Below are 23,413 nucleotides of genomic sequence, written 5' to 3' on the forward strand. Positions count from 1 at the left end.
CTTAATTTGGATCCAGCTGGGCTGGATTTGACTTGCAATCCTGAGGTTCAGCACCCCAATATTCCAATATTTAGGAATATTGCTCTATGAATCATTCTTCCTTCAGAAAGTAAATTTAATTATTAAAGCATACCAAGCATTGCTTAGAAAAACTTGGCTTTATTGAAGGCATAAAGAGAACTTGTTCCTGCAAGTATTTAAATGATGTAATTTTGCACATAATTGCTTGCCTCTCAATACCAAGCATTCTATGCCATTTTCAAGCAAGGAATTGGTTTGTTTAATGAACAATAGCTGGTGGAGTAAACATAGTTGACAGCATAATATACCAAAACAACATGAAATTTGGCTTTTATACGGATTCCAACTGTTCCGTGCCCAAATAGCTATTACAGCATTGCTGGGACCTTCCTTTCAGATGTCTTTTGTCTTATTTGGTGTAATGATTTTCATATAGTTCTGAGTTCTTCTGCTTTAGACCTAACAATAATGTCAAATAGGACAAGAAGTGAACCTCTTAATGTTGGGGTAGAGGCTGTTTTATCAAGAGGTGGAGGAGGTAGCAAAGAACTCTTTTTTAAAAAGAGACCACTGGTGACTTTTATTTTGTGAAGGCATGCATGGTAACTATGGCCTTGTAATGGTATACATATGAAAATTTCAAAGAGCAGCCTACCCGTGTAACATTCATGCCTGTACATCATACGAAATAAGCTAATCTTTTTGTAACGAAGGCAATTTACCAGTGTGCCCAAAGAAGCCTCAGTATACATATTTGGTTTTCAGGCTATTGCTCCCTTTTTAAAGAATTAGGCTTATTGGAAACTTTTAAAAATAGGAGTCTGTTACAAGATTTTCAGATCAGTAAATATTATCCACAGAGGAGCTACCATGTTGATCAGCTTGGCTCTCTTCTGCTCTTCAGCTTAGGGGAGGGGCCGTACTTTCTGTGCAGAAGGTGCCAAGTTAGGTTCCTGTCATTTCCATGTCAAAAAGGCTCACCTAGCTGGTGATGGGAAAGGCTTCTACCTGGGACACACAGAGCTGCTGCTAGTCCAAACAGGCAATATGGGCTTAGGAGGACACCTACTCTGAGCTCCTTCAAGGCAGCTTGCTATGTGCATTTGTCTATTTGTGCATTTGTCTGCTATAGACTATTTGTCTATAGTCCAGGGGTGTTCATATTTGCTCAGCAGAAGAGCCACATATGATAAATATCAGATGTTTGAGACCTGCAAGTGGGTGCCCACGGGCAGCAAGCAGCAAACAGGTGCTCATGGGTGGTGTCGGCAAGCAGCAAGTGGCAAGCAGGTGCCTGTGGGCACCTGCAGATGGTGACTGTGGGTGATGAGCAGCAAGTTGGTGCCTGTGGGCACCCATGGGTGGCAAGCTGTGAGCTACACAATAAACTCAAAGAGCTGCATGTGGCACCCAGACCTTGGTTTGGTCACCCCTGCTATAGTCCATTCCTCTGTGCCAGCCAAAATTTGGTTATAGAAAAGCAAGACACCAGGGTGGTACTCCTTTCTTACTGCTAATCTATATAGGCCCATACCTGTCACCTGGGGCCTCATTCCACCTATGACTAAAAGAAGATCTGGTTTTGGAAGTTGCCTAGTATATTTCATGTACAAGCATTTTCTTTGTGCTCACACAGAATCATACAAATCATGCCAGCATGTCCCATTCACAACCTTGCAGGCTGTACATTAGCACGTGGAAAGAAATGTGCCTTTTCAGTTGGGAAAAAATGCACATTTTTCCTGATAGTAAATTAGCATTTTCCCAATCAAAGAAAAACAAAAGAGATGCTGGCATTCAGGAAAGCAAGCAAGGTGAACCAAACTTCAAGTAGAAATGTCAAGAACCTCAAAGACTTCAAACTGTACTTGTTTGCCTATCCCTATTTGTATGAGGAAGCCAGGATCAAAGCATAGCTCCCTGCAAGTTCTCTGTTTGGCTTTGGGCAAGTCACTATATCTCATAGGCATGAAGGAAGGCTAAAAACCTAAGAACTAGATGTGCTGTGTCCTGAAACTCTTTAACTAAGGGCAGGATTCAAACATGGCAAACAGAATATTTATATCAAGAGTGCTCGGTAGATGTTTTACAAGAGTTCTTCTTCATGGTCTCTGTAGATCAAACATGTATCTTTGTCTTTTTTTATGCAACCCATATCCCCCACAATGTGGGGAGAGGTGGAAGACAGAAAAGAATATTTGTGAGGTCGTGGGAGAGGGCTGATTTGACATTGGGGATTTGCTAGAAAGGAGGCGGTGTGACTTGATAAGATTTCATTTAAAAAAGGACTGAAAAATAAGTTTTCTGTCCACTTTTGGAAACAATTTCTTCCAAGTTGTTCCATGACTATATTCAACACAACAATGTTTAACTGTATGCCAGGCTATTGAGTTTGTGCATTCCTCAGTCAACCTGTGAATAATAAATTGGAGTTAGTTTATTTCTCGTATGAAGGCCCTTTTGTCTTTGAGCAGGTGGCTGCTGCTTGCAGGTTGTTAGCCAGATAAAAACACTGAGCAAAAGCAACAAGGAGGATATCAGGAGGCAAATGCAAGAAAGGAGAGAAGAAACATAAAGGATGCATGCATGGTGCTATTGTGGTACCTAAATAAAAGTTCCCAGGATGCAGGGAAGGATGACAAATGTGATTAAAGATACATTGAGCTGCAGAGGTTTCTTTTGTTTGCTTTATCATATGCCTGGCTCAACCTGAAGCCCTCATTTCACAGCATTTCAAAGATATTTCTGCTTTAGTGGAAATATCTCTTTATTTTGTGGAAATATCTCTTTAGTCTCTTTATTTAGAGACATCAGAGCATACATAGCAATACAGAATGTAGAGAAGGGAAGAGGGTGTTGTAAAATAATACACTTGATAAGCTTATGTAATAAGGTTAAAATTGCTACTATTAGGATGTCTGTCACCTGAGAACAACTTGCAGCTCTAGGAGGTTTTCTCCACATTTTCATATATATGGGCCTGGCGGTTATGAACAGATAATCAACCATGCATGGCTTGTTATCAGATCTAAAAGTCAGAATTAATCTCTTTTCTTCCTTTTATAGTTGTTTTTATACCAGATTCTGCGTGGTTTGGCATACTGTCATAGAAGAAAAGTTCTACACCGAGACCTAAAACCACAAAATCTTCTCATTAATGAAAGAGGAGAATTGAAACTAGCTGACTTTGGTATGTAGCTAATGGGTTGATTTTATTTCATTTCATTCATAAGAAAATGTTTGTGTATATGCACACAAACACACAGAGAGTGATAACAGACACATGCCAAAATACACAAGGTGTATACCTTAAGGTATTCGTTTAGGTTTAGCAGCTCCCTAAGCTTTGTCAGACAACCTGGGTCTAGCCCATAGTTCCCAAGGGGCAGAAATTTCTCTGTGGGCCAGTAGCTCAAGAACTACACAGTTCTTGGGAGCATGGACCTTAACCTTCTGCTTATAGCATGTATTTTTTTGCTGGAAAAGCATTTGTTGAAGGCACTTTCAAAATTGAATGGTGCCTTTTCCTCTATCTGCCACTTTGGTGAATTCCATTTTGCTTTACATTTGAAACATTCCTGGGTGCTGGTCTTACTTTTCAGGCACTAGGAAGGCCTAAGCACAAACAAAGCAATGACCTGGTTCACCTGATCACAGTGGCTAAAAGAAGCTGTCATGGTGTGTTGCAGCTGCTGCATGTGGGAAGCACATGCCAGCTAGATTTTCCTAATGACCTGCACCATGGCTAATATGGGGTTCATGCCAGCCTTCAAATCATTCTTCAGCTCTTGCTACATTTTTTGAGAGTTGCTGTCTTCCCCAAACCAGCCATGCTGCCTAAGTTTGGATAGTACTGCAAACCACCCTGGTGGGAGTAATTAGTGAAATCCAGCTGGCCCATGCAGCGGCTTGCTTCATCCACTGTGATCATGCAAACTAGGCCAATGAGAACAAAACAAATGTGCAGGAAGGATGGAAAAGGAGAGGTGAAGAGTGACCCTTCCATCACTTTCTCTCTAGCTATGTTGATGACTAGTTTTCGCAGTGATTTTTTAAAATTAATAGGCTTTATGGCAGTTTGTTCATAAGTGTGGGTTGCTTGTAACTTGGATTTTCATAACTCAGGGAATGCCTGTACTCAGAAAGGCCCACGTTAGGAAAAGCTTTCAGGAGAGCAGGCATTCCCCGCTTCCTTTCTCCCAGCCCCAGTTCTGGTCAAAGCCTGGCAATGTGAATTGCTTGTGATGATAATGCTGTGTTTTTCCAGTGGTCTCCTCCCACTGTCACAACCAACTTTCTGATTTTGTGCGAGTTACATTAAGCAAATCGTAGGTGATCCAATATTCTGTGTGCATCCAATGTTCTATTCTTACTGGGGCTGTTAAACTCTAAAAAGCATGGTCTGTTGAAATGATTTGTACATTCCTATTTTGCTGTAGCCAGTATTATATATTTTAAATGTTCAGTGGTATCTTCAACCACATAGAAGAACAAATGAGAGCAAATACAGTATAAAATAAAAGTGACACCAGTGGGTCTACACTAAATATATACTTCTCTTTATTTTTGAAGGCTTGGCTAGAGCAAAATCTGTCCCTACTAAGACCTATTCTAATGAAGTTGTCACACTGTGGTATAGGCCACCTGATGTTCTCCTTGGATCTTCAGAATATTCAACACAAATTGACATGTGGTATGTCTTTCTTAAATATTAATCTGTGCTTTCTTGCAAACTATACAAATGGGGGTTTTGCCCTGTAAACTCTGTGGCATTGTAACATGTTCATAAATATTCAAAGTTGCTCAAGTTTACATTTGACATTGGAGAATGGAAAGAATGCCATACTTTATGTTCCAGGACTTAGCTTTCCAAAGATCCTGGGGTTGTAATTTTAAAAGAAGTTAAGGTCCTTAAAAACCTTCACATTTTGAATCTAAAAACTGGAGTTGTAAAACTGATTGGGATCAATTAGGAAAAGCATTTCCAATGCAGGCAAAAAAAAAATGTGTCAATTGCTTTTTGCTTCTGGTGGAAGGAAAATAATGCTGTTGAGGAACAATCCTATACATTTTTAGGCAGAAATATGCCCTACAATTCTCAGCATGCCCCAGCCAGTATGGTTGCCTAGAGAAAAGCTGGGAGTTGTAGGACCTTTTTTCTGTTTAAATATGCATAGCAGTGCACCTTTAGTGTGTTCACTCATTGACTGGGCTTTTGTGTTATCTGAACATAGCTGCACAAGCAAGCAAATTAACCACAAACAGTTTGTGAGGAGAACCCATGGTTTGTTGTTGGGTTGTTAATGATGGCTTGTTCTACATTGTGGCTCAACTCACACAACAGAATAACCTATATTTCAACAACCGTCCACAGTTCAATGACAACGCTAACTCAGTGGGGCTTCAGTGTGGATCCTTGTGTTGTCTGAACCCAGAGATTGACAACTGTTTTGTTCCAGTTAGCGTAAGCCATAGCCAATGGTTCGCCCAAGGAAGGCACATTGCAGCAATTGTGAACAGCAATATACTTCACCCAGAAATTGCTATCTCCATTCTAACTATCATTTTAACTTTTCCTCTTTGAAGGGGTGTTGGATGTATATTCTTCGAAATGGCATCTGGCAGACCTCTCTTTCCTGGATCAACTGTTGAAGATGAATTGCACTTAATTTTCAGACTTCTGGGTAAGTACATTATGCTTAGCTTGCAGTTATGGCTTTGTCTTACTCTTTAGAAGTAGATTTTTGAAAGTATGTCAGACCCTAATTGCAGCACATATCTTTTCATAAAGTGTGTGAGGGGCTGTTTCTATTACTGCAAATTAATCTGCCATTTCACTGAATTTAAGTAAAATGCTATTAATTGCTTACTAATCTTTTGGATTCAAATGCAGTTTTTGAATTTAATTTTAATGCTCCCATGAAGTTAGTAATGAATATAATCTTTCAACTCAGGAACTCCGTCACAAGAAACGTGGCCAGGCATTACTTCCAGTGATGAGTTTAGGAACTACAACTTTCCTAAATACAAGCCACAGCCTTTAATCAACCATGCTCCAAGGTATTGGAAAGTTATAACACTAGAGCTGATGCTGTGACATGAATGTTTCGGTCTAAAGATACATGAACACATGATGCTATATGGTTATGTTCTAATTAGCCAGGTATATTGTTGGGCTACTTTTTCTTCAGTATAATGTGGGATGTTCGCACATTTGTAAAATATCTGCTTATAGTTGAGTTAATTACTGTATACCTCATAACATCGAAAATAGATTATTTCCATGGATGTTTTCAGAGTGGTAGCTCTTGCTGCTACTAATCAAATAGCATCCTGCTATTCCAACTTTCCCTTCTTAAAGATTTTTTTGTAGAAAGCAAAGATCTGGAAGAAATGCTGAGGAAATGGGGGAGAGTTACAATTGGAAGCAGATGTTGTTTGGACCTCCTGTAAAATCTCATGAATGAGACAGGGCAACAGCACCATAAAATTTTCATCTGGAAACCAGCTATTACACATTCTCATCAAGGTCCTCGGTGCAGAAAATATGTCTTTGTGCAGGATTACAGGATGTTGATTTTAAAAAGCACACTGTGCTAGTCTATTTTTAGATAGGGAAGAGAGATTGATTAAATTGCACTGGTAACATCCCAAAATAGATTACTACAATGTGCTCTGTGTGGGACTGCCCTTGAAGACGGTCCAGCAATTACAATTGGTACAGAACAGGGCTGCTTGGTTGGTGACGGGAGCCCCTAGAGCAGCCTACATAACACCTATACTGAAAGATCTTCATTGGTTACCAATTGTGGCCCGGGCCCAACTCAAGGTGCTTGTGTTGACATATAAAGCCCTAAACGGCCTAGGGGCCGGTTATCTTAGGGAGCACCTGCACCAGTATGTACCTACCCAGCATGTGAGATCTACGCAGGGGGCCCTCCTGTGTGAGCCATCCGTTAAGGAGGGGAGAGGGATGGCCGCTAGGAGGAGGGCCTTTTTTGCAGCTGCTCCCCATATTTGGAATGCTCTCCCCAAGGAGATTCACCTGGCACCTTCCTTATTTTCTTTTCAGTGCCAGGCAAAGACCTTCCTTTTTAAAAACATGTTAATAACTAATTGCCATAGCCCTTTGTCTTGTATGCTTTGCTGTATTTTATTGTTGTTTTAATGTGTTATTGGTTTTATTATGTTTTTATTGTGTTTTTATCTCATGGTTGTGAGCCGCCCAGAGGTGCTGTGGCATAATTGGGTGGCATACAAATGTTTTAAATACATATATACATACATAGAAAGGGGCAATTAGTGGTGACTCTTCTCATTATGTTTGCCTTTTAATATATAGAGGCTGAATCAAATGCAGACTGAAAGCAGCCTGTATAAGAAAGGCAGCACTTGAACTGTAGCAGCTCATGGACCGCATGCTTTGGCGGTTACCAAACTTTGATGGCCTAATAGCATGTGCCCTTCAATTAACAAATGTATTGGCAATGCAGATTGGCAGAGACATGACCTTGTTTTATTGGCCACCAATACTTTAGTCTTTTGAAAGGAAGGCGGTATTTCTTATATGAATGAAGAAATGCATACATCACTTCTATTTTAAGATTCTGCTTTGAGAAGTAATATTTATGAAGACTTAACTATCAAGCACTGAACTTGTTATTGTTTGTTTCTAGGCTTGACTCAGAAGGCATTGAATTAATAATAAAATTTCTTCAAGTAAGCTGTCATTTTTTTCCTTCTTTCTAAACTGTGCATGTATACTGAACCTTTCGGAAGACATTGAACAATTTATTTTGTAGATGCTATGAGTACAAAATTACCTGCAGTGCACATTCAGTTCCTAATGCAGCACAACTCAGGAGCACAGTCTGTTAGCTCTTTTGAATGTCAAGGTGATGCCTCTCTGATTTTTAAGGCCCATTTCCTCACACTAGTGGTTTCATGTAGCAGTTTGCTGAAAACTGCTTTGATTACTATAAGAAAATAAATAGAGCTATACCTATTTGTGTGTGCTCCATATCCATAGGGTTTTTAATTCTGTGTTAAGTCCTACATTGAAGGAAGTAGCAAAAGTATAATTCTCCATGAATAATTCCATTTAGTATATTTTTCCTGAGAGGGGAATCTTTGATGTTTCATATATCCTTATTTCTTTCTCACAATGAATAGCATAGCTTCATGAGATGAATGTGTAGCTGTGGTGGAATAGTTGCAGGAAAACTGGGTTGTATCCTATGGCATCCTTCCACAGATAGAAGACTTTTTGTTCTTGCAAAGGTATAACAGAACGGGGAGAGGAGTAGCAGATTTCACTTATTGTTCGTCATGGCCTCTGTGCATCACACATATGGGTGCTGCGCCTGCACAGTGCCTAAGGCCAGAAGATTGAAAGCTAACGTTTTTGGCGGGAAACTCCCCTCCACAGTATATATAGAGTGGAGTGTCCACCATTTTACTCAGTCTTTGCAACCGCCGTTCATTGTGCCTCATGCGCTTTCGCTTTCGCTTAGATCATATCGTTGCTCGCTTTTCTCCTGGTTATTGCTTCCTTGTTCTCTTCTCCCAAGTTTACATACCCTATTATCTCCTTACTATATTCTTCTCTCGTTATTGTTTGTTCTTTTCTTCTTGTTCTATTAAAAAAACAAAAATATTATCTACCCCCTCTGCACTATCCTCTCCTTTCTCTTTCGCGATGGCGCAACAGGCGGCCTTTTGCGGCTCTAAGATGTCCCCAGTGGACCCGCACGACCTGTGCCTCCTCTGCTTGGGGAAAGGCCACAAGATGGATAAATGCAGCCATTGTCTGGCTTTCACCAAGCAGGCCAGAGAAAATAGAACCACCTGGGACCAGGCTCTCATGCAATCAGACCAACTGGTTGCGAGGTCTGCTTCCACGTTGGCCACCTCTACTCGCTGCCTAGCTCATACTTCAGCTGTGCCGCCACAACGCCCTGCTTCTTCCTTGGCTGCTCCATCCTCATGCCCTTCAGAGGAAGGCACATCAGCCATGGGCGAACAGCCTGCTTCCTCTCCCAAAAAACAGCAGGAAAAAAGGAAGCATAGTGGCTCTGAGAAGTCGTCTACACATAAGAAGTCCAGGAAGGATAAGGCCAAAAAAACGGCCTGTAAAGCCAAAAAGCCCAAGCACGCCAAACACCATGAATCCAGTTCATTGGTGCCCTCGGTCCCGGCTGCTGCCACGGTACCAACAGCTTCGGGCCCGACACTTCAGGCGGCCATGAGGGTTACCCCTCCAGGGTCCCCTTGACGTGTTGTCAGGGAGGAAAGCAAGTCGCCTCACCAACTTCAGACTCCGCAGCGTGAGTCGATCACGGACGGAGAGATCTGCAACTCCCTGCCAAGAGCTAGGTCTCCTACACCTATGCCACCGGTGCGGTTGGATGTAGAGACGGAGATGTCTCCCCCAAGGGGCTGAAGCTGTTCATCCGAGAGGCATTCTGATGACTGGGACCATCCCCGATACTCCTACTACTTGGATGGGGGGACTACCATTCATTTGGTTACTACCCAGCACCTCGGGATTGACCTCCTTCATCGGCGCTGAGGGGCGCATCACTGGTACCAGAACCTAGGGAAAGGAGTCGGTCCATGTTGCCGGAAGATTCTTCCTCAAGCACTCCAGCATGTTACAGAGTGGACTCGGATGAGTCCGAAGTTGATTCCATCTCTCCTGATGTAGCTGTTACATCCCAAGGCCCGGGGTCACCAGAGGAGCCCCACATCTCCATTGTGGAGTTAATGTCTAGATTGGTCCGGTCGCTAGAGATCGAGGCTCAACAGCAGCCCGGTCCCAGCACTGACCGATTCTATGACGTGATCCAAGGTGAACAGTCAACTTCCATTGCCCTGTCACTGATTACAACGTTGCGTCAATCGATGGTCCAGCCATGGGATCTGCCCACTCATCCTCAAGCCACATCCAGGTGGTACGAATCTATGTACCAGGTTCTGGAGGAGGACATTCCGTTCCTCCTATGACATCCTAAACCAAACTCGGTCGTGGTGGAGTCCTCACAGGACAGGGAGCCAAGAGGTCACACGACTCCCTGCGATAAGGAAGGGAGATAGATCGACTCCCTCGCATGTCGAGTCTATGCGGCCTCTGGGCTCGGCCTGCACATCTTCAACTATGAGGCGACATTGGCGCACTACCAGTATTTTATCATGCAGCGCCTTGGTAACATCATCTCCGCTCTTCCGGACAATCAAGGAGATCTGGCAAAGGTCTTCGTTAAAGAGGCCATGCAAGTTGCAATCCAGCAATTTTCCACTGCTAGGCATCATGGGGATACTGACTCCAGGGCTCTGGTCGGTGCCATCTCTGGCGGCATGCTTGGTTGTGAAGCTGCAACTTCTCGGAGGAGAGGAAAAGAAGAATCGAAGAGATGCCTTTCGACGGGTTGGGACTCTTCAATGCCAAGACAGACCACAAGTTAAAATCAATACATGAGTCCAGGATGACGGCTCGTCGTATGGAGATACAACCGCAACAGAGACGTAAGTGGCCTTGGACCCGCCCTTCGTACCGACAACAATACCAGCCCAGGCAACAGTACCAACAACGTCAGCAACACCATAAGCAACAGCCTTCTCAGCACTTCCAACAAGGCCGTCGCCATTTTGATGGTGATAAGCGCCAACGCTGACGGGCCGGGCGGACCTTTCCTCTTCTCCCACTCCCCCCTTTCCTTCTCTCATTTGGGGACCGGCTGTGAAGCCGACTCCCCATTTGGGAGTCCATCACATCTGATGGTGGGTTTTGTCCATCATACAACATGGATATAGAATAGAATTCGACATCGTTCCTCCATTGAGCCTGATACCGGTCATGCTCACAGGTATTACTGGATGAAGTTCACCAGCTTCTTTGTAAATGAGCGATTTGTCAGCTATCCCAATCTGAAGGGCTTCATGGATTCTATTCGAGATATTTTACAGTCTCTAAATGGGACGGTGGTCTCCGCCCAATATTGGACCTACGAAACGTTAATAATTTTATTACAGCAAAGAAATTTAGAATGACCACCCTTCAAAATACCCTTCCGTTGCTGAGGAGAGAGGATTGATTCGCCCCACTGGACTTGAGGGATGCCTATTTTCACATTTCCATCCATCCGTGTCATAGGCGCTTCCTCCAATTTGCTGTTGCCTCTGAAATATTTGAATTCAATGTGCTCCCTTACAGGCTGGCTACCGCCCCACGGGTCTTTACAAAATGTATGGCTCCAGTCTGCACACATCTTCAACTCGGATGTTCAGATATACCCTTATTAGCCTTATATTACAATATACCCTTGTTAGTCTCCCAGACCAGAGACAGTCTTCTGTCGTCCATTCGCACAACTTGTGCCCTGCTGAAGGACCTTGGACTCTGTATTAACCTTGAGAAATCCTCTCTTATTCCTGTGCTATGTTTATGTTTCGACCACAACAAGATCTGCCTACCAAACTAATCCGTCTTCTGTCCTCCGTCCTACGCTCCCTGATATGGTGGACAGTTCCAGCCAATTTGAATGCAGGGGTTCCGTTCCGACCCCTGCAACCTATGATGACTCTTTGTACCAACGCATCGCTGGTCAGCTGGGGAGCGGCATGTTCCACTCTTCGCACTCAGGGTGCTTGGAACCAACAGGAATCGAAAAAACATATCAACTTCCTTGAGCTATTGGCAATATTCAAAGCTCTACGATCCTTCGAGGATATGCTCCGACATCAGATTGTTCACATAACTTCAGACAATATTGCCGCGGTGTTCTACGTGAACAAGCAGGGCAGAACGAAGTCAGCTGCCTTGGCTCAACTATCGATGCAAATATGGGACTGGTGTATCCCGAGGGACATTACTCTCATAGCGGTTCATCTAGCCGGTACAGACAATGTGGAAGCTGATCTACTGAGCAGACAAATGTCGACATCCCACGAATGGGAATTGGATCGAGAAATCTGTGATCAAATCTTTCAACGTTGGGGACATCCCAACATGGACTTATTTGCTACCCGTCAGAACAGAGTATGCGAGAACTTTTTGCTCGAGAGCAGGAATCTGTTTGGGATCTGCAGGGGATGCTTTTATGATCCCTTGGAACAACATGAATTTCTACCCTTTCCCTCCAATCCCACTCATAATGAAAGTGGTATTGAAGGTTGCTCACAATGAGGACACAGGACTGTTGATAACCCCGTGGTGGCCACACCAGCCATGGTTCTCCACGCTTCTCTGCATGTCTCACAACGATTTTCTTCATCTTCCATCAGTCCCATATCTAATAACACAACAAGAAGGGACCATCCGCCACCCGGACTTAGCATCGCTAAAACTCACGGCCTGGCGGATCCGCTGAAAGTCGATACTGACTCGATACCAACAGCATCTAGCCCCTCCGGGGATCAAACTCATTGGCTCGATACTCAAACTACTGCTTCGGAACTGTTGGTTCCTGCTACTCCATCGGGTTCAATGGACTTTCCATCGGGATCAACAGCTCTCCCTTCGGAAATTCAGAGGATTTTCGAATCTGCATTGAGGCTGTCAACCCAAAGATCATATGCAGCAAAGTGGTGACGATTCTCTTCTTTCGCCGAGTCTTGTTCATTCATTCCACATTTGGCATCGACAGAGGATATTCTTCAGTTTCTTCTAGAACTTCATCATTCAGGACTTAAACCGTCGTCTATAAAGGTGTACACGGCTACAGTTTCTTACTACCGTGGTACAATACATGGATCATCCATTTTTTCACTTCCACTGATAAAAAGATTCCTTAAAGGATTTCAAAACCTTCATCCGACAATCAGACCAGTTATGCCTACTTGGAGTCTTTCAGTGGTGCTTCAGCACTCACTAGAGCCCCATTTGAACCTTTGGCAACTATAGATTTGCACCTTGTTTCATGGAAGACAGCCTTTCTTGTAGCGGTCACATCAGCTCGAAGAGCCATTGAGTTGTGTGCCCTTGGAGTGGACCCTCCTTATTTGAATTTCCATAAGGAGAAGGTTGTTCTTCATATGGATCCCTCATTTTTGCCTAAAGTTGCTACTCCATTTCATATGAATCAGGAGATCGTCTTGCCAGCCTTCTTCCCATCACCGTTGAACCCAGTCGAAAGATCTTTACATATTCTTGATGTGAGACGATGTTTAGCCTTCTACAGATCGCGAACTGAATCTGTTCGACACTCCAATAGACTCTGCAAGGCTGCAACTTGGGCTGCTCCATGCACTTTCGTAAAACATTACCGACTGGATGTGTGTGCCAGACAAGACTGCTCTTTCAGTAGAGCTGTCCTCTCTGCTGTCCTTCAGTGACGACACCTCCCTCCTCAGAATCTGGTAAGCTTGCTTCAAAACCAATGCACAGAGGCCACGACGAAGAAAAGCAGGTTGCTTACCTGTAACTGATGTTCTTCAAGTGGCATCTGTGCATTCACACAACCCACCTGCTGGCCCCGCTCGGTGTCGGTGAGTGAATTTCCTCATCGGTACCATATCTTAATATTCACGGTACCGATGATAATTCTGTGATGTATTTCTCTCCCACAAGGGGGTGAACGATCGGTCTTCAAAGACTGAGTAAAATGGCGGACACTCCGCTCTATATATACTGTGGAGGGGGAGGGGAGTGGAGTTTTCCGCCAAAAACCGTTAGCTTTCAGTCTTCCGGCCTTAGGCATTGCGCAGGCGCAGCACCTATATGTGTGAATGCACAGATGGCCACTTGAAGAACATCAGTTACAGGTAAGCAACCTGCTTTTTTTCCCTCTTCTCTCTCATCACCCTCCTTGTTGTTCCAGAACAGGAGTTGGAAAGAACCCCTTTCCAAATTCAGATTTGAATAAGCTCTCAGGGGACAAGTTCTAGTGATGAGAGCACTGAAGGCAAAGGGGCAGTGCTAAAGGCAAAATTTAAAAACTCCCACTAGGTTACAGCTCTTACTACCAATAACAAATCCTTAGGAGAGGCATTTCAACCTCTTAGGGAGGGAAACTGCACAAATGCCAGAAAACCACCCATTGAGGGAATAGTTGTGGAGAAAGGCTAGGGAGGATTTGATGGAAATCGCGGGGTGGGGGACACCACCATGTGCAATCACTGTAAGGTAAGGAATGAGCAAGGAGCAGACTCAAGCAAAGCAGGCTAGTGCAACGTGTTGGATTTTACAGATACGTTGCCAAACATATCTGTGCAGCTTTATTCATATTTTAATGTGATAGACCATTTGTAGTTGGAATTAAAAGTAACCCAACTCATTCTCCAAGTTGAAGTAATTACTCCTGATGTTTATTTAAGCATTTCAGTACCTACCTGGTTGCAGACTTCATCTGCTTTTAGGATATATTTTAGTTCCAGAGGCAAAGCTGGAGAAACAGTTCACTTAATTTAAGGCAAATTGTCTACCCAAACAGGCAGAAGTTTACCAGGGTATCAGGAATGATTCTCAGCCTTTCTGCCTGAACTGCTTTACAACTTGAGATTTTTTACACTTGAACTTGATATTTTAGATTTCAAGCATGAGTTATTCCACTGACTTGTCATTTTGCCTCAACAGTATGAATCAAAGAGAAGAATTTCGGCAGAAGAAGCCATGAAGCATGCCTATTTTAGAAGTCTTGGAACAAGGATACATACTCTACCAGAAAGTAAGCACATACCACTTTGTCACTGATATTAGTCAGGAACCTTGTTTGGAGTGAAGAAATTTCCTATTTATTTGGCTGGAATGTTCCTTGGCTGCTTTTTCCCAAAAACCTTTCTAAAGACTGCACTGAGTCAAAAAGTGATGTCCACCTCAGTCCAGCTGGATTTGAATGAAAAGGCATTGGTCTTTCACTAGGCTTCTAGGGGAAAACTTTCTCCCATAATCGGGTTCCTCTGCTGGTCAGGACCAGTCAAGCAAGCTTGGGCTGTTTGCTCTTTCTGCTTTTGTCCATCTGGGGTTGAGGGTAGCAGTGAGGGGTCAAAGGCAGCATTTTTTCCTACTTTACCTTATTGATTCATAAGTGTTTCGTTGCTAGGAGCCTAGAGCTCTTATAACCTGAAATTCTCCATCTTTTAAAAAGTCCCTGTGTTTGCTTCTCTTGTTATTTAGTGCAGCTTCTGAACACAATATTGTACTTTTTAAAAGAAAGGCTTTTGTTGAGGTAACATATTGCTTCCCATATTGTTTCAGGTGTGTCCATATTCACTTTAAAAGAAATTCAACTTCAGAAAGATCCTGGCTTTCGAAATTCCACTTATCCAGAGACAGGTATGTTAGCATCTAAGTTTTCTGTTTTGGTCTAGCTGGAGGGTTAGTAGATTGTAATGTCAGTGCCTTGAAAGAGAATAACTGGAATTACTTGGATTCTTCAAACATTTTCTGGGGTGTGTTTGTTTTAAGCACTTTGCAGCTATGGAGTTTTTTATTGGAGTTAATGGAACTAAACTGAGGAAAACAGTTATTTGTTTAGCTTCAAGCTACTGCAGTTTGCAGTGTCTTGCTGGGCACATTTCATAGGGGAGTCATGAGAGAGTTGCTATAAGGATAAACATACAGGCACTGCTTGCTTGCTGATTTATTCATTTCTATACCATCTAGCAGCTGAATCTTCTTGTAGGTCATAAAGTAGAACATAAGTTTAAAGCTACGGTATAAAACAGAAGTAAAAACCCCAATAAAACCATTCTTAGTCTTTCTGCCATCTGTTGTGAAGCTCAAACACTCAAGGATCTTGGCGTGTGAGAGTGGGAGCCATGAATTGGCTTGAATTCCTTAACAAAATCCCCGTTTTTTGTTTTAGGACATGGGAAGAACAGAAGGCAAAGCATGCTTTTCTGAGGCTGGCAATGCTGTGTCAAGCCCAAGACTGTCTTACATCCATCAAGGACTCTAGTCTGAAGGCAGTTCCTTCCTTGGTGGACTTGAACTCTGTTTGTCTACACTGTCCTCCTTGCAGTGCAGTCTTTTTATTTCAGACCTGCTGGTTATGTTTTTATATTTGTTGTCACAGTGTGACAAATTTTTGTACAGTCAATTTTAAGGTCTCCTCTGCCGTTAGAGCCAGTAGGTTACAACTGTTAATGTAACAGTAGCTGCAATTTTTGTGCAGGACTGAGAAACACAGTGCATTATTTATTGCGGAATCATTGCTGCTAAATAACTACTGTCTGTATAGTTAACAAACAATTGAATGCCTGCAGAAGTTGCAATGGCTTTATATAATATGTGAATGCATCTGTTTCTCTTCATGAATTATTGCTGCAGTTTTATATCTTCTTTTTAACTGCAATGTTTCTTGGAATGCAAACATAGCTTTCTGGACTGTTAAATAGGTACATTTGTCTTTAATGCTCCTAAGTTCTTGGCCCATAAATTTCTTATGTTAACATTAGATGAAAAGTAACTAAAATACTGCAAAATACTTTTTAAAGCTTTTAGAACATGGTTTTATTCACACAGGTGAAAAATGGTTCCTCTGTTACATGCAATCAGGTTCCATGTCCATTCCTGCGGATTTGCTTACGAATGTCATCAGAGTTTGCTCTCATGGCAGAAAACATGTGCATGTGACTCTTAATGCAGCTGCCACCCTTCTATATCTTTTTCTAACCTAAACACTTTGAAGAACATTTTGTATGCATTCTTTCCTGGGTTGATTTGGAAGTGTATTTTCCCTGATGTTCCAATGACTTAAAACAAAAATGCAGGAGCAGTGTGGCTTTGTCTCTTTCTACTCACCCCACACGCGTTGCTTTCATGGCTGTTCTGTGACTATATATTCCCTGGAAATCCACTGGAAGAGCGCAAGTGCATAGCAGGGAAGATATCACTCCATACTGCAGTCTTTGTAAAGCATGAGAACTTAGAGGGTTTTAAAGATTTTAGATGTTATCTGTTTATTGGAGCTAGTCAACATGTTACTACTAAGCTTATGCATCTCAGTGAGTATCATAAGTACCTCTTGGTGATAGTAACAGTATTTTTAAGCATTTGTGTTCGCCTTTCTGAACCTATTTGTTTAGTGCATCTTCAAGAGGCTGTAAATCATTATTGGTATATTTTCAAATGGTTATGTAAATCTTTGGCTGGTATATCATGAAAAATAGTCATAGATAACTTAATTTTTTCCTGATGTTCACTGTAAAACATTCAGGGGTCCTACCATTTCTGTTCAGGAAATTTTGTAGTTTATTATTGTTATTTAACAGTATTAAGTGAAAAAAATGTATGTTTCTTTAATTTTATTTGTGAATAGTGATTGTGGCATGTTTTGGGATGTTTTATTAATATTTCATGATACTAGTAAATTGAATTTTGGAACTTTTTTATTATTATTTTCCGGAAGATATGACAAATTTGTGTGTAATGGTGACTATTGGACCACTGCTGCTTTTCAACATTTGTAAGCTGGTTTTACGTTAATGAAGCCCTGTAGAGCTAACAAACTGCTGTTATTTCTAACTGATGGACCTGTATTAATATTGTACTTTTGAAAGTATAAATATTATATGGAAATCCTTAATTGTCTTTGAATGTTTTATGACAGTTATGTAATTGTAAACTAGCATATTGATCAAGTGAAAACTTTTACAAATCAAGTTTGCAGGTGTAGCTGTAGTAATGATTCTGCATTCTAGTCCCTCTTCGAAGGGGACATAACATCGGACTATTGTTTCTTGGATTGGGGATGTCCTTGTGCAGTCCTGCTTTGTAGGGAGCAAGAGGTGGCAGTAAACAAGTGGGAGGAAGAAGCATTCTAATCTAGATAAACAATGGAATGTAGACAGCTCAGACAGTGTCCTTCTGTACTCACTGCTTCCTGGAGCCCAGGCAGATTTCTGCAGAAGTTAGCAAGCAGGCTTCTTTTTTAAAAATGGCTAATTCCATGTAGCTTATTATGTATGTGTGTTATTTTGTACCAATAATAACAGCAGCAGATTCCAATTTAATGTAGATGATAAATAAAAGGCAAAGGTAACCAAGCTGTTATCATTAAGGACCAAATTCTGTTTGGGATGGGAGTAGAATATAGGTCAGTTTCAGCACAAGAACACACCATGAGCTATGGCTAATCTGCAAACTGCTTATAATTTTATCATTTTATTATGTGTTGTTATTATTTGTACTATTCTGTGTCATGTGGGATGCCAAATTGCACATTGGGTATTGACAGAGTTGTTCTATCAAATGGACTGGAAAACATATGTTACAATTTATCTCTTTGTTTCTGATGGACCTGCCTGCATTTTTTTCAAGTGATCAATCTTCAGGGATTTAAATTGTTTATAATAAAAGCTGAGCCTGAGACCCTTAAATGTCTAATTTATCTCAGGAGTTGCTTTTTACTTTTTGCAAGTACAGTTAATATTCCAAAAGATGTTCATCTCATTACAGGTTTGGGCAATATCCAACATGGCACTAACAGAAATCATGTTGTATTAGCATAAATGAGCTCTAGTGCAATGTCAGTACTAGTGTTTACCCAAAACAGTGCAATTTACATTAGCAGTGGTGTTGCGTAGATACTGCCCATAGTCTGTAAGTATTTTGTCTATTCATAATGTTGATCTATTCATATATGGCATGGAGTCCCTTTTATATATGGAAAGATTCCTTCTACAAATGAAAGGGATAAAGATCCAGAGTAGGCTCCCACTAGAGCATTTAGTCAGAGGGAGAATGTTGCCAGATCCCTCTACAGCTCACCACCATTTCCAGATAGTTCCACTTTCCAAAGCAGTTTTTCAGCTGGATGCAGGGGTAAGGAAGAATCGACAAACATGCCTCCTTTGGCTTTCCTTCATCAGAAGTGTCCTGTGAGTAGAGTTCCACTGAAAGGAATCTCAAGTCAGCCTTCTGTATAAAAAGTAGCCAAATGGAATTCTGACTGGAAATTCTTGTAACTCTGGTCAACTATCCTTAAAGACGGATAACTGAGAGAACTGCTAGACTACAACAAAATCCTCACAGTCAGTAGAGAAGAGACTGGTGTCATAAATAAAGCAAAAAAAAAAAAAAAAGGAAAGTATCAAATGCTAGACTATGTAAACAAGATCATGTTAAGAATTCATGATCTATAACAAGTCTATGGTTTCTCACCTACTGATTTTTGTCCTCAATAATGCTACTTGCCACATACATAATCTTTTAATTTTTTTCTAAAGCATTGTACAGATATCAATGATCCTCACAACAGCCCTGTGAGGTAGGTTAAGTAAATATATGGAGGATATTCCAATGTTTACAAATGCAAAGAGTGAATTAAAATAATCAAAGTACTTCTCCGGTTTAGAGGACATTTGTGTTGGAAAAGCAGATTTAATGGATATTTTGGGCTGTAGATACCTTGCTCAGTCCATCATTACTGACCACTACAACGTTACTAACAGATACCTTCAGAAATACCATTTCTAATTGCAACCTAAGTTTCTCACATTTGATCTTTTCTGTCCCACAATATGTATGAACTTGTGTGTCAAAGATGAATATATGAACTCTCAGAGTTAAATATTTTGTGAGAAATGATTGTGAACAACAAATATTGTTTGCTGCATGTCCAAAGACCAAAATTCTTGTGCACTGGTACAGAGAGTAGTATCAGCCTTTTATATATAATGAACTTTACCTTATTTGGTTTCCATGCTTCAGAATGAGAGCCTTTATCTCCAAGAGAAGAGGAGCTCCTCTTTTTATTTTGATGGAATGTCACAAATGAATGTTAAATGACATCCATGTTGAGGTATAGTAGTGTTCTCTTGTAACCCTTGGGTCTCCTACATACTTCCCTTGAGGCTGAGACAGTAATCTTTATGTAGCAAATGTGACTGCTTGATGTGCTCTGATATTTCATACAGCAAACAGGTAAAAACAATTGTATGGTTAAAATTTAAAGAGACAGGTGCTGACATTCAGGAAATGTTTCCTGCAGAAAATGAATTTTCAGTAATAGTCACATACTCAAAATCACTTTAATCTCTTTTCCTTAAATAGCAACCAGATAAAGATGTACTTTCCTTGATAAATGCCTAGTGTCTTTCCAGGTGCCCACAAGTTGTTAAATGGAATCCCTCATCTCCTTCTAAAGCCCATGAAGAATAGCATGTGTTTTTTCTGTGCAATGAATCAGTCAGCAATCAAATGATAGTCTAAAGTTTCACTGATGGTATCATGATCACAGCACTGTTTCCATTACACTCTTCTATTGTGAAAAGCTCAGTGAAGACCTTGGCAAGACTGAAAAATTCTTCATGATTTGTGGAAAGATGCCACAGTGGAAATATGAACAATAGCAAGGCATCAGCTCAGTTTTACAGAACAAATGTAAAAGTTTACGTTGGGGATGGCATGCATCCATATATATCTTGTAGCTCATAACTGTCTGCAAAGGAAGAATGCTATCCCCGTTGCTATGTGAAATGAATCTGAAGGTTGGCTCCAATGCTACTCTCTTCTTGGATGCAAATGTTACAACCACATTGTAATATCAATGTCACTTAAGATTAGCTAAATGAGACGCAGTGATTTCATTCATCTTGGTCCATTCAAACCAGAAGGCACTTAAAGTACACAGTCTAGATTTGATGTATTCACCTGCATAAATTGAAGACCAAACTTGTTAATTGTCAGTGCACTGCTATTATAGTGTTTGCCTTCCCAAAACTTTCAGAGGCCATAGATATTTGCCAGAAAACTACTTAATGAGCAGTCTTCCAAGCTTTCTACCTTGAAATTCATGTTTACTTTGCATGGATTAGTACGTAATATCTACCATTTTATTTACAAACCACCATTGCTACAAAATAGTTGGTCTGTTAGTGCTAGTTTTTCTCTTTTAGTAATGGAAACTATCAAGGTCTCTAGACCACAGCTAGTATGTTAATATATCTTTATATTACTCCTTTTAGTATGCCTTTATATTACTCCCTTTAGAGTGGAGGTTGCTAAAGCTTAGAGCATTTCTTGTTTTGCAAATTACAGAAAAGTGTAGTGCTTATGTTTGGTCCTTGATCTTTTTAAAGGTTCTTGTTATGGTGGCTCTTCATCAAGTTCCATCATCCACCAGAATTTAAGATGTTAGCAAGATACATGTTTTAGTAGTCACTGTTCCCCAGGTGCGTAATAGCTGTTTTGGTTCCCTGCAATTCAAGGTAGACAAGGCAGCACAACATTGAAAACGTAAACAGAATATGTTATCGGGTGAATCAAGAAGGAAGATTTGTCTGTAGAAGTGAGCATATTCAGAATAGGGTGTCCAGATACCCCAAGAACTTGTCAATAGAGTTCTAAGTGCCAAGAAAGAGCATATTCAGTGATGTGTTTTCTAGAATATGGCAACTGGCAATTGGAAATCAGGCATCCTGAAAAGAGAGAAGAGGGTGGTGAACATAGATGGGAAAATCTACAGAACATCATACTGAATGTGAAAACTGAAGGGGAGAAAAAAATAAAGATTAAGCTTTGCTGTGATACAATGTGAAATGTGAAAGCATGTGAAATGCGACAAGAACCAGTGCAGTGCACTAGTCATTTGGTATCTTTTGTTTGAAGACACTTATGTAGGTTTCAATTTGACAGCCCAGAAGGCCCCAATTTTATCTTTCCTGCTACAGCACCAGAGTGTCTGTGTATTTCTAGACCAACAGTATCAGCACCTCTCAAGCTAGGTTGTATTATTAAGTTGGCTCTGCATAGAGTTAGCACCACAGCTCATATGAATCATCAGATGAGCAAATCTGGGCAGATGACATCAGCTGGGATCCTTCATTTAACTTGAATATTTTCTCTCTCTGGATGTAGTTCAAATATTCATAAAATCTGCATGCATGGGCTATCTTGCAGATTGTAGCTGATGCACACAACAGCCTTACTTTGATAATACTACGCACACTTGTATGATTCTCCTCTCATGTTGTAATTCATCTTCAGAGAACCAGTTGTGGCATTTGCTTTGACAAGCTCCGTTACTTGGTCTGACCTGCTGGTGAGTCTGAGAGCCCTGGTGTTAAATCTCCAAATTCAAATATCAGGTCAATACAGGAAAAAGGAATATTGAAAGCATTATTCTAAGCATTGTTCTGGGTATCATCGTGTTTGCTTCATGGTTTTTGATAAACTCACCACAAGTTTAAACTGATCATTTTGGCAATCATGATCACCAGAAACCCTTCCAAAGTGCTCAAAAGCTTCCTATGTTTTTTTTAAACCTTTGGTCGTGCAAAACTGGAGCCATTTGCTCCCCATTCCTGATTAACAATACCCCTAAAACAAATCCTGAAAGGTTTGATGCCTTGAGGATGGTCAAGAAAATAAAGATCAGTTTGAAATGTCTTCTAAGTATCTGATGAATGTATGAAAATGAATGGTACTGAGCAAGGTTATATTCTCTAATTCAAGAATGCCCTCAAAATATGTAGATATTTTAGGGCTATGTTCCTCTTACCACAGAGAAGGATTCAAGCACCTATATCTAAATAGTGTCCTATTCTTAAATGCAGTTACTGGCCAAAACATTTATTATGGCCCCTCAATTCAGCAAGGAAATAGGATTCTTTATATAACTGGAAAGCACTTAATTCAAAATTACATGAATACACTGCACCATTATGGCCTGCCAGAAGGGAAATACTGAAACACTAGTAGGGGGCAGGGGTGTTCAATACTTGGTTCCTTTTCAACCTTTATCTTAATACTGGAAATATATATAAACCATTTATATAACATTATGCAAAAGAAGGCACAGCCGGTTACAGTTTACACAAACATGGTGCATAAAATGCAGAAATACAGAATTTAAAAGTTCACATCCTTTAGATACTGTTTTGAAATCTGTTAAGAAAGGTACTTCATTAACAAACAGTGTTCAACACTTGGAGAGCGAGGATATAAAAAATTATAACTCATTTTTAATGCACAACAGATTTTCTTATACAAAAAACCCCACTGTTTAAAAATGCTAAATAAACATCATACAAGTAGATCATCCATGTAATGAAAAGTGCAAACCATAGGAAAAGAGGGTTTCATCATGTCCTCCTGGTGTCACCAGAAAAATGGAACCCATCAGAGTGGCTGTGTTAAATCCAGTTTGTTAGCGAGTCCTTAATTTGCTTGAGACATCAGGATTTATGAGCATTTGGAGAAAGGAGAACTGGAGAAGAGGCCCCATCCAAGCTGGGAATTTGCATTGGGATGTGACCATTTAACAGAGTTGGGAACTGCAAAAGGAACAAAGAAAACTTTTTATGATCTCTGATACGCATTTTATGGCTCAATTCAGACATCATGAAAGCCATGGTTTAAGTTTCCAAGTGTACATCAGGCAAACCATAGCTTAGAATTGGTAGCTTTACTTTTCTCTCCTTAGTATTTGGATTCATAAGTTCACTGCAG

The 23,413-nt window shown here is 40.9% G+C and overlaps 2 protein-coding genes across 2 annotated transcripts in view; one reads left to right on the forward strand and one right to left on the reverse strand.

Moving 5' to 3' along the window:
* Nucleotides 1-17,539, forward strand: part of CDK17 (cyclin dependent kinase 17) — a 95,825-nt gene extending 78,286 nt beyond the window's left edge. Inside the window, exons 10-17 of the mRNA XM_044455699.1 lie at nt 3,088-3,211; nt 4,594-4,714; nt 5,608-5,705; nt 5,976-6,081; nt 7,698-7,740; nt 14,594-14,684; nt 15,215-15,292; nt 15,825-17,539. Of these exons, the coding sequence (XP_044311634.1) occupies nt 3,088-3,211; nt 4,594-4,714; nt 5,608-5,705; nt 5,976-6,081; nt 7,698-7,740; nt 14,594-14,684; nt 15,215-15,292; nt 15,825-15,862 (699 nt within the window). The 3' untranslated portion in view covers nt 15,863-17,539. The remainder of the gene's footprint in view (nt 1-3,087; nt 3,212-4,593; nt 4,715-5,607; nt 5,706-5,975; nt 6,082-7,697; nt 7,741-14,593; nt 14,685-15,214; nt 15,293-15,824) is intronic.
* Nucleotides 17,540-19,152: 1,613 nt separating this feature from the next.
* Nucleotides 19,153-23,413, reverse strand: part of ELK3 (ETS transcription factor ELK3) — a 46,426-nt gene continuing 42,165 nt past the window's right edge. Inside the window, exon 5 of the mRNA XM_044455700.1 lies at nt 19,153-23,238. Within this exon, the coding sequence (XP_044311635.1) occupies nt 23,140-23,238 (99 nt within the window). The 3' untranslated portion in view covers nt 19,153-23,139. The remainder of the gene's footprint in view (nt 23,239-23,413) is intronic.

The sequence above is a fragment of the Varanus komodoensis genome, unplaced genomic scaffold (genome assembly GCF_004798865.1).
Source record: "Varanus komodoensis strain SLA01 unplaced genomic scaffold, ASM479886v1 scaffold8, whole genome shotgun sequence".
Lineage (NCBI taxonomy): Eukaryota > Metazoa > Chordata > Lepidosauria > Squamata > Varanidae > Varanus > Varanus komodoensis.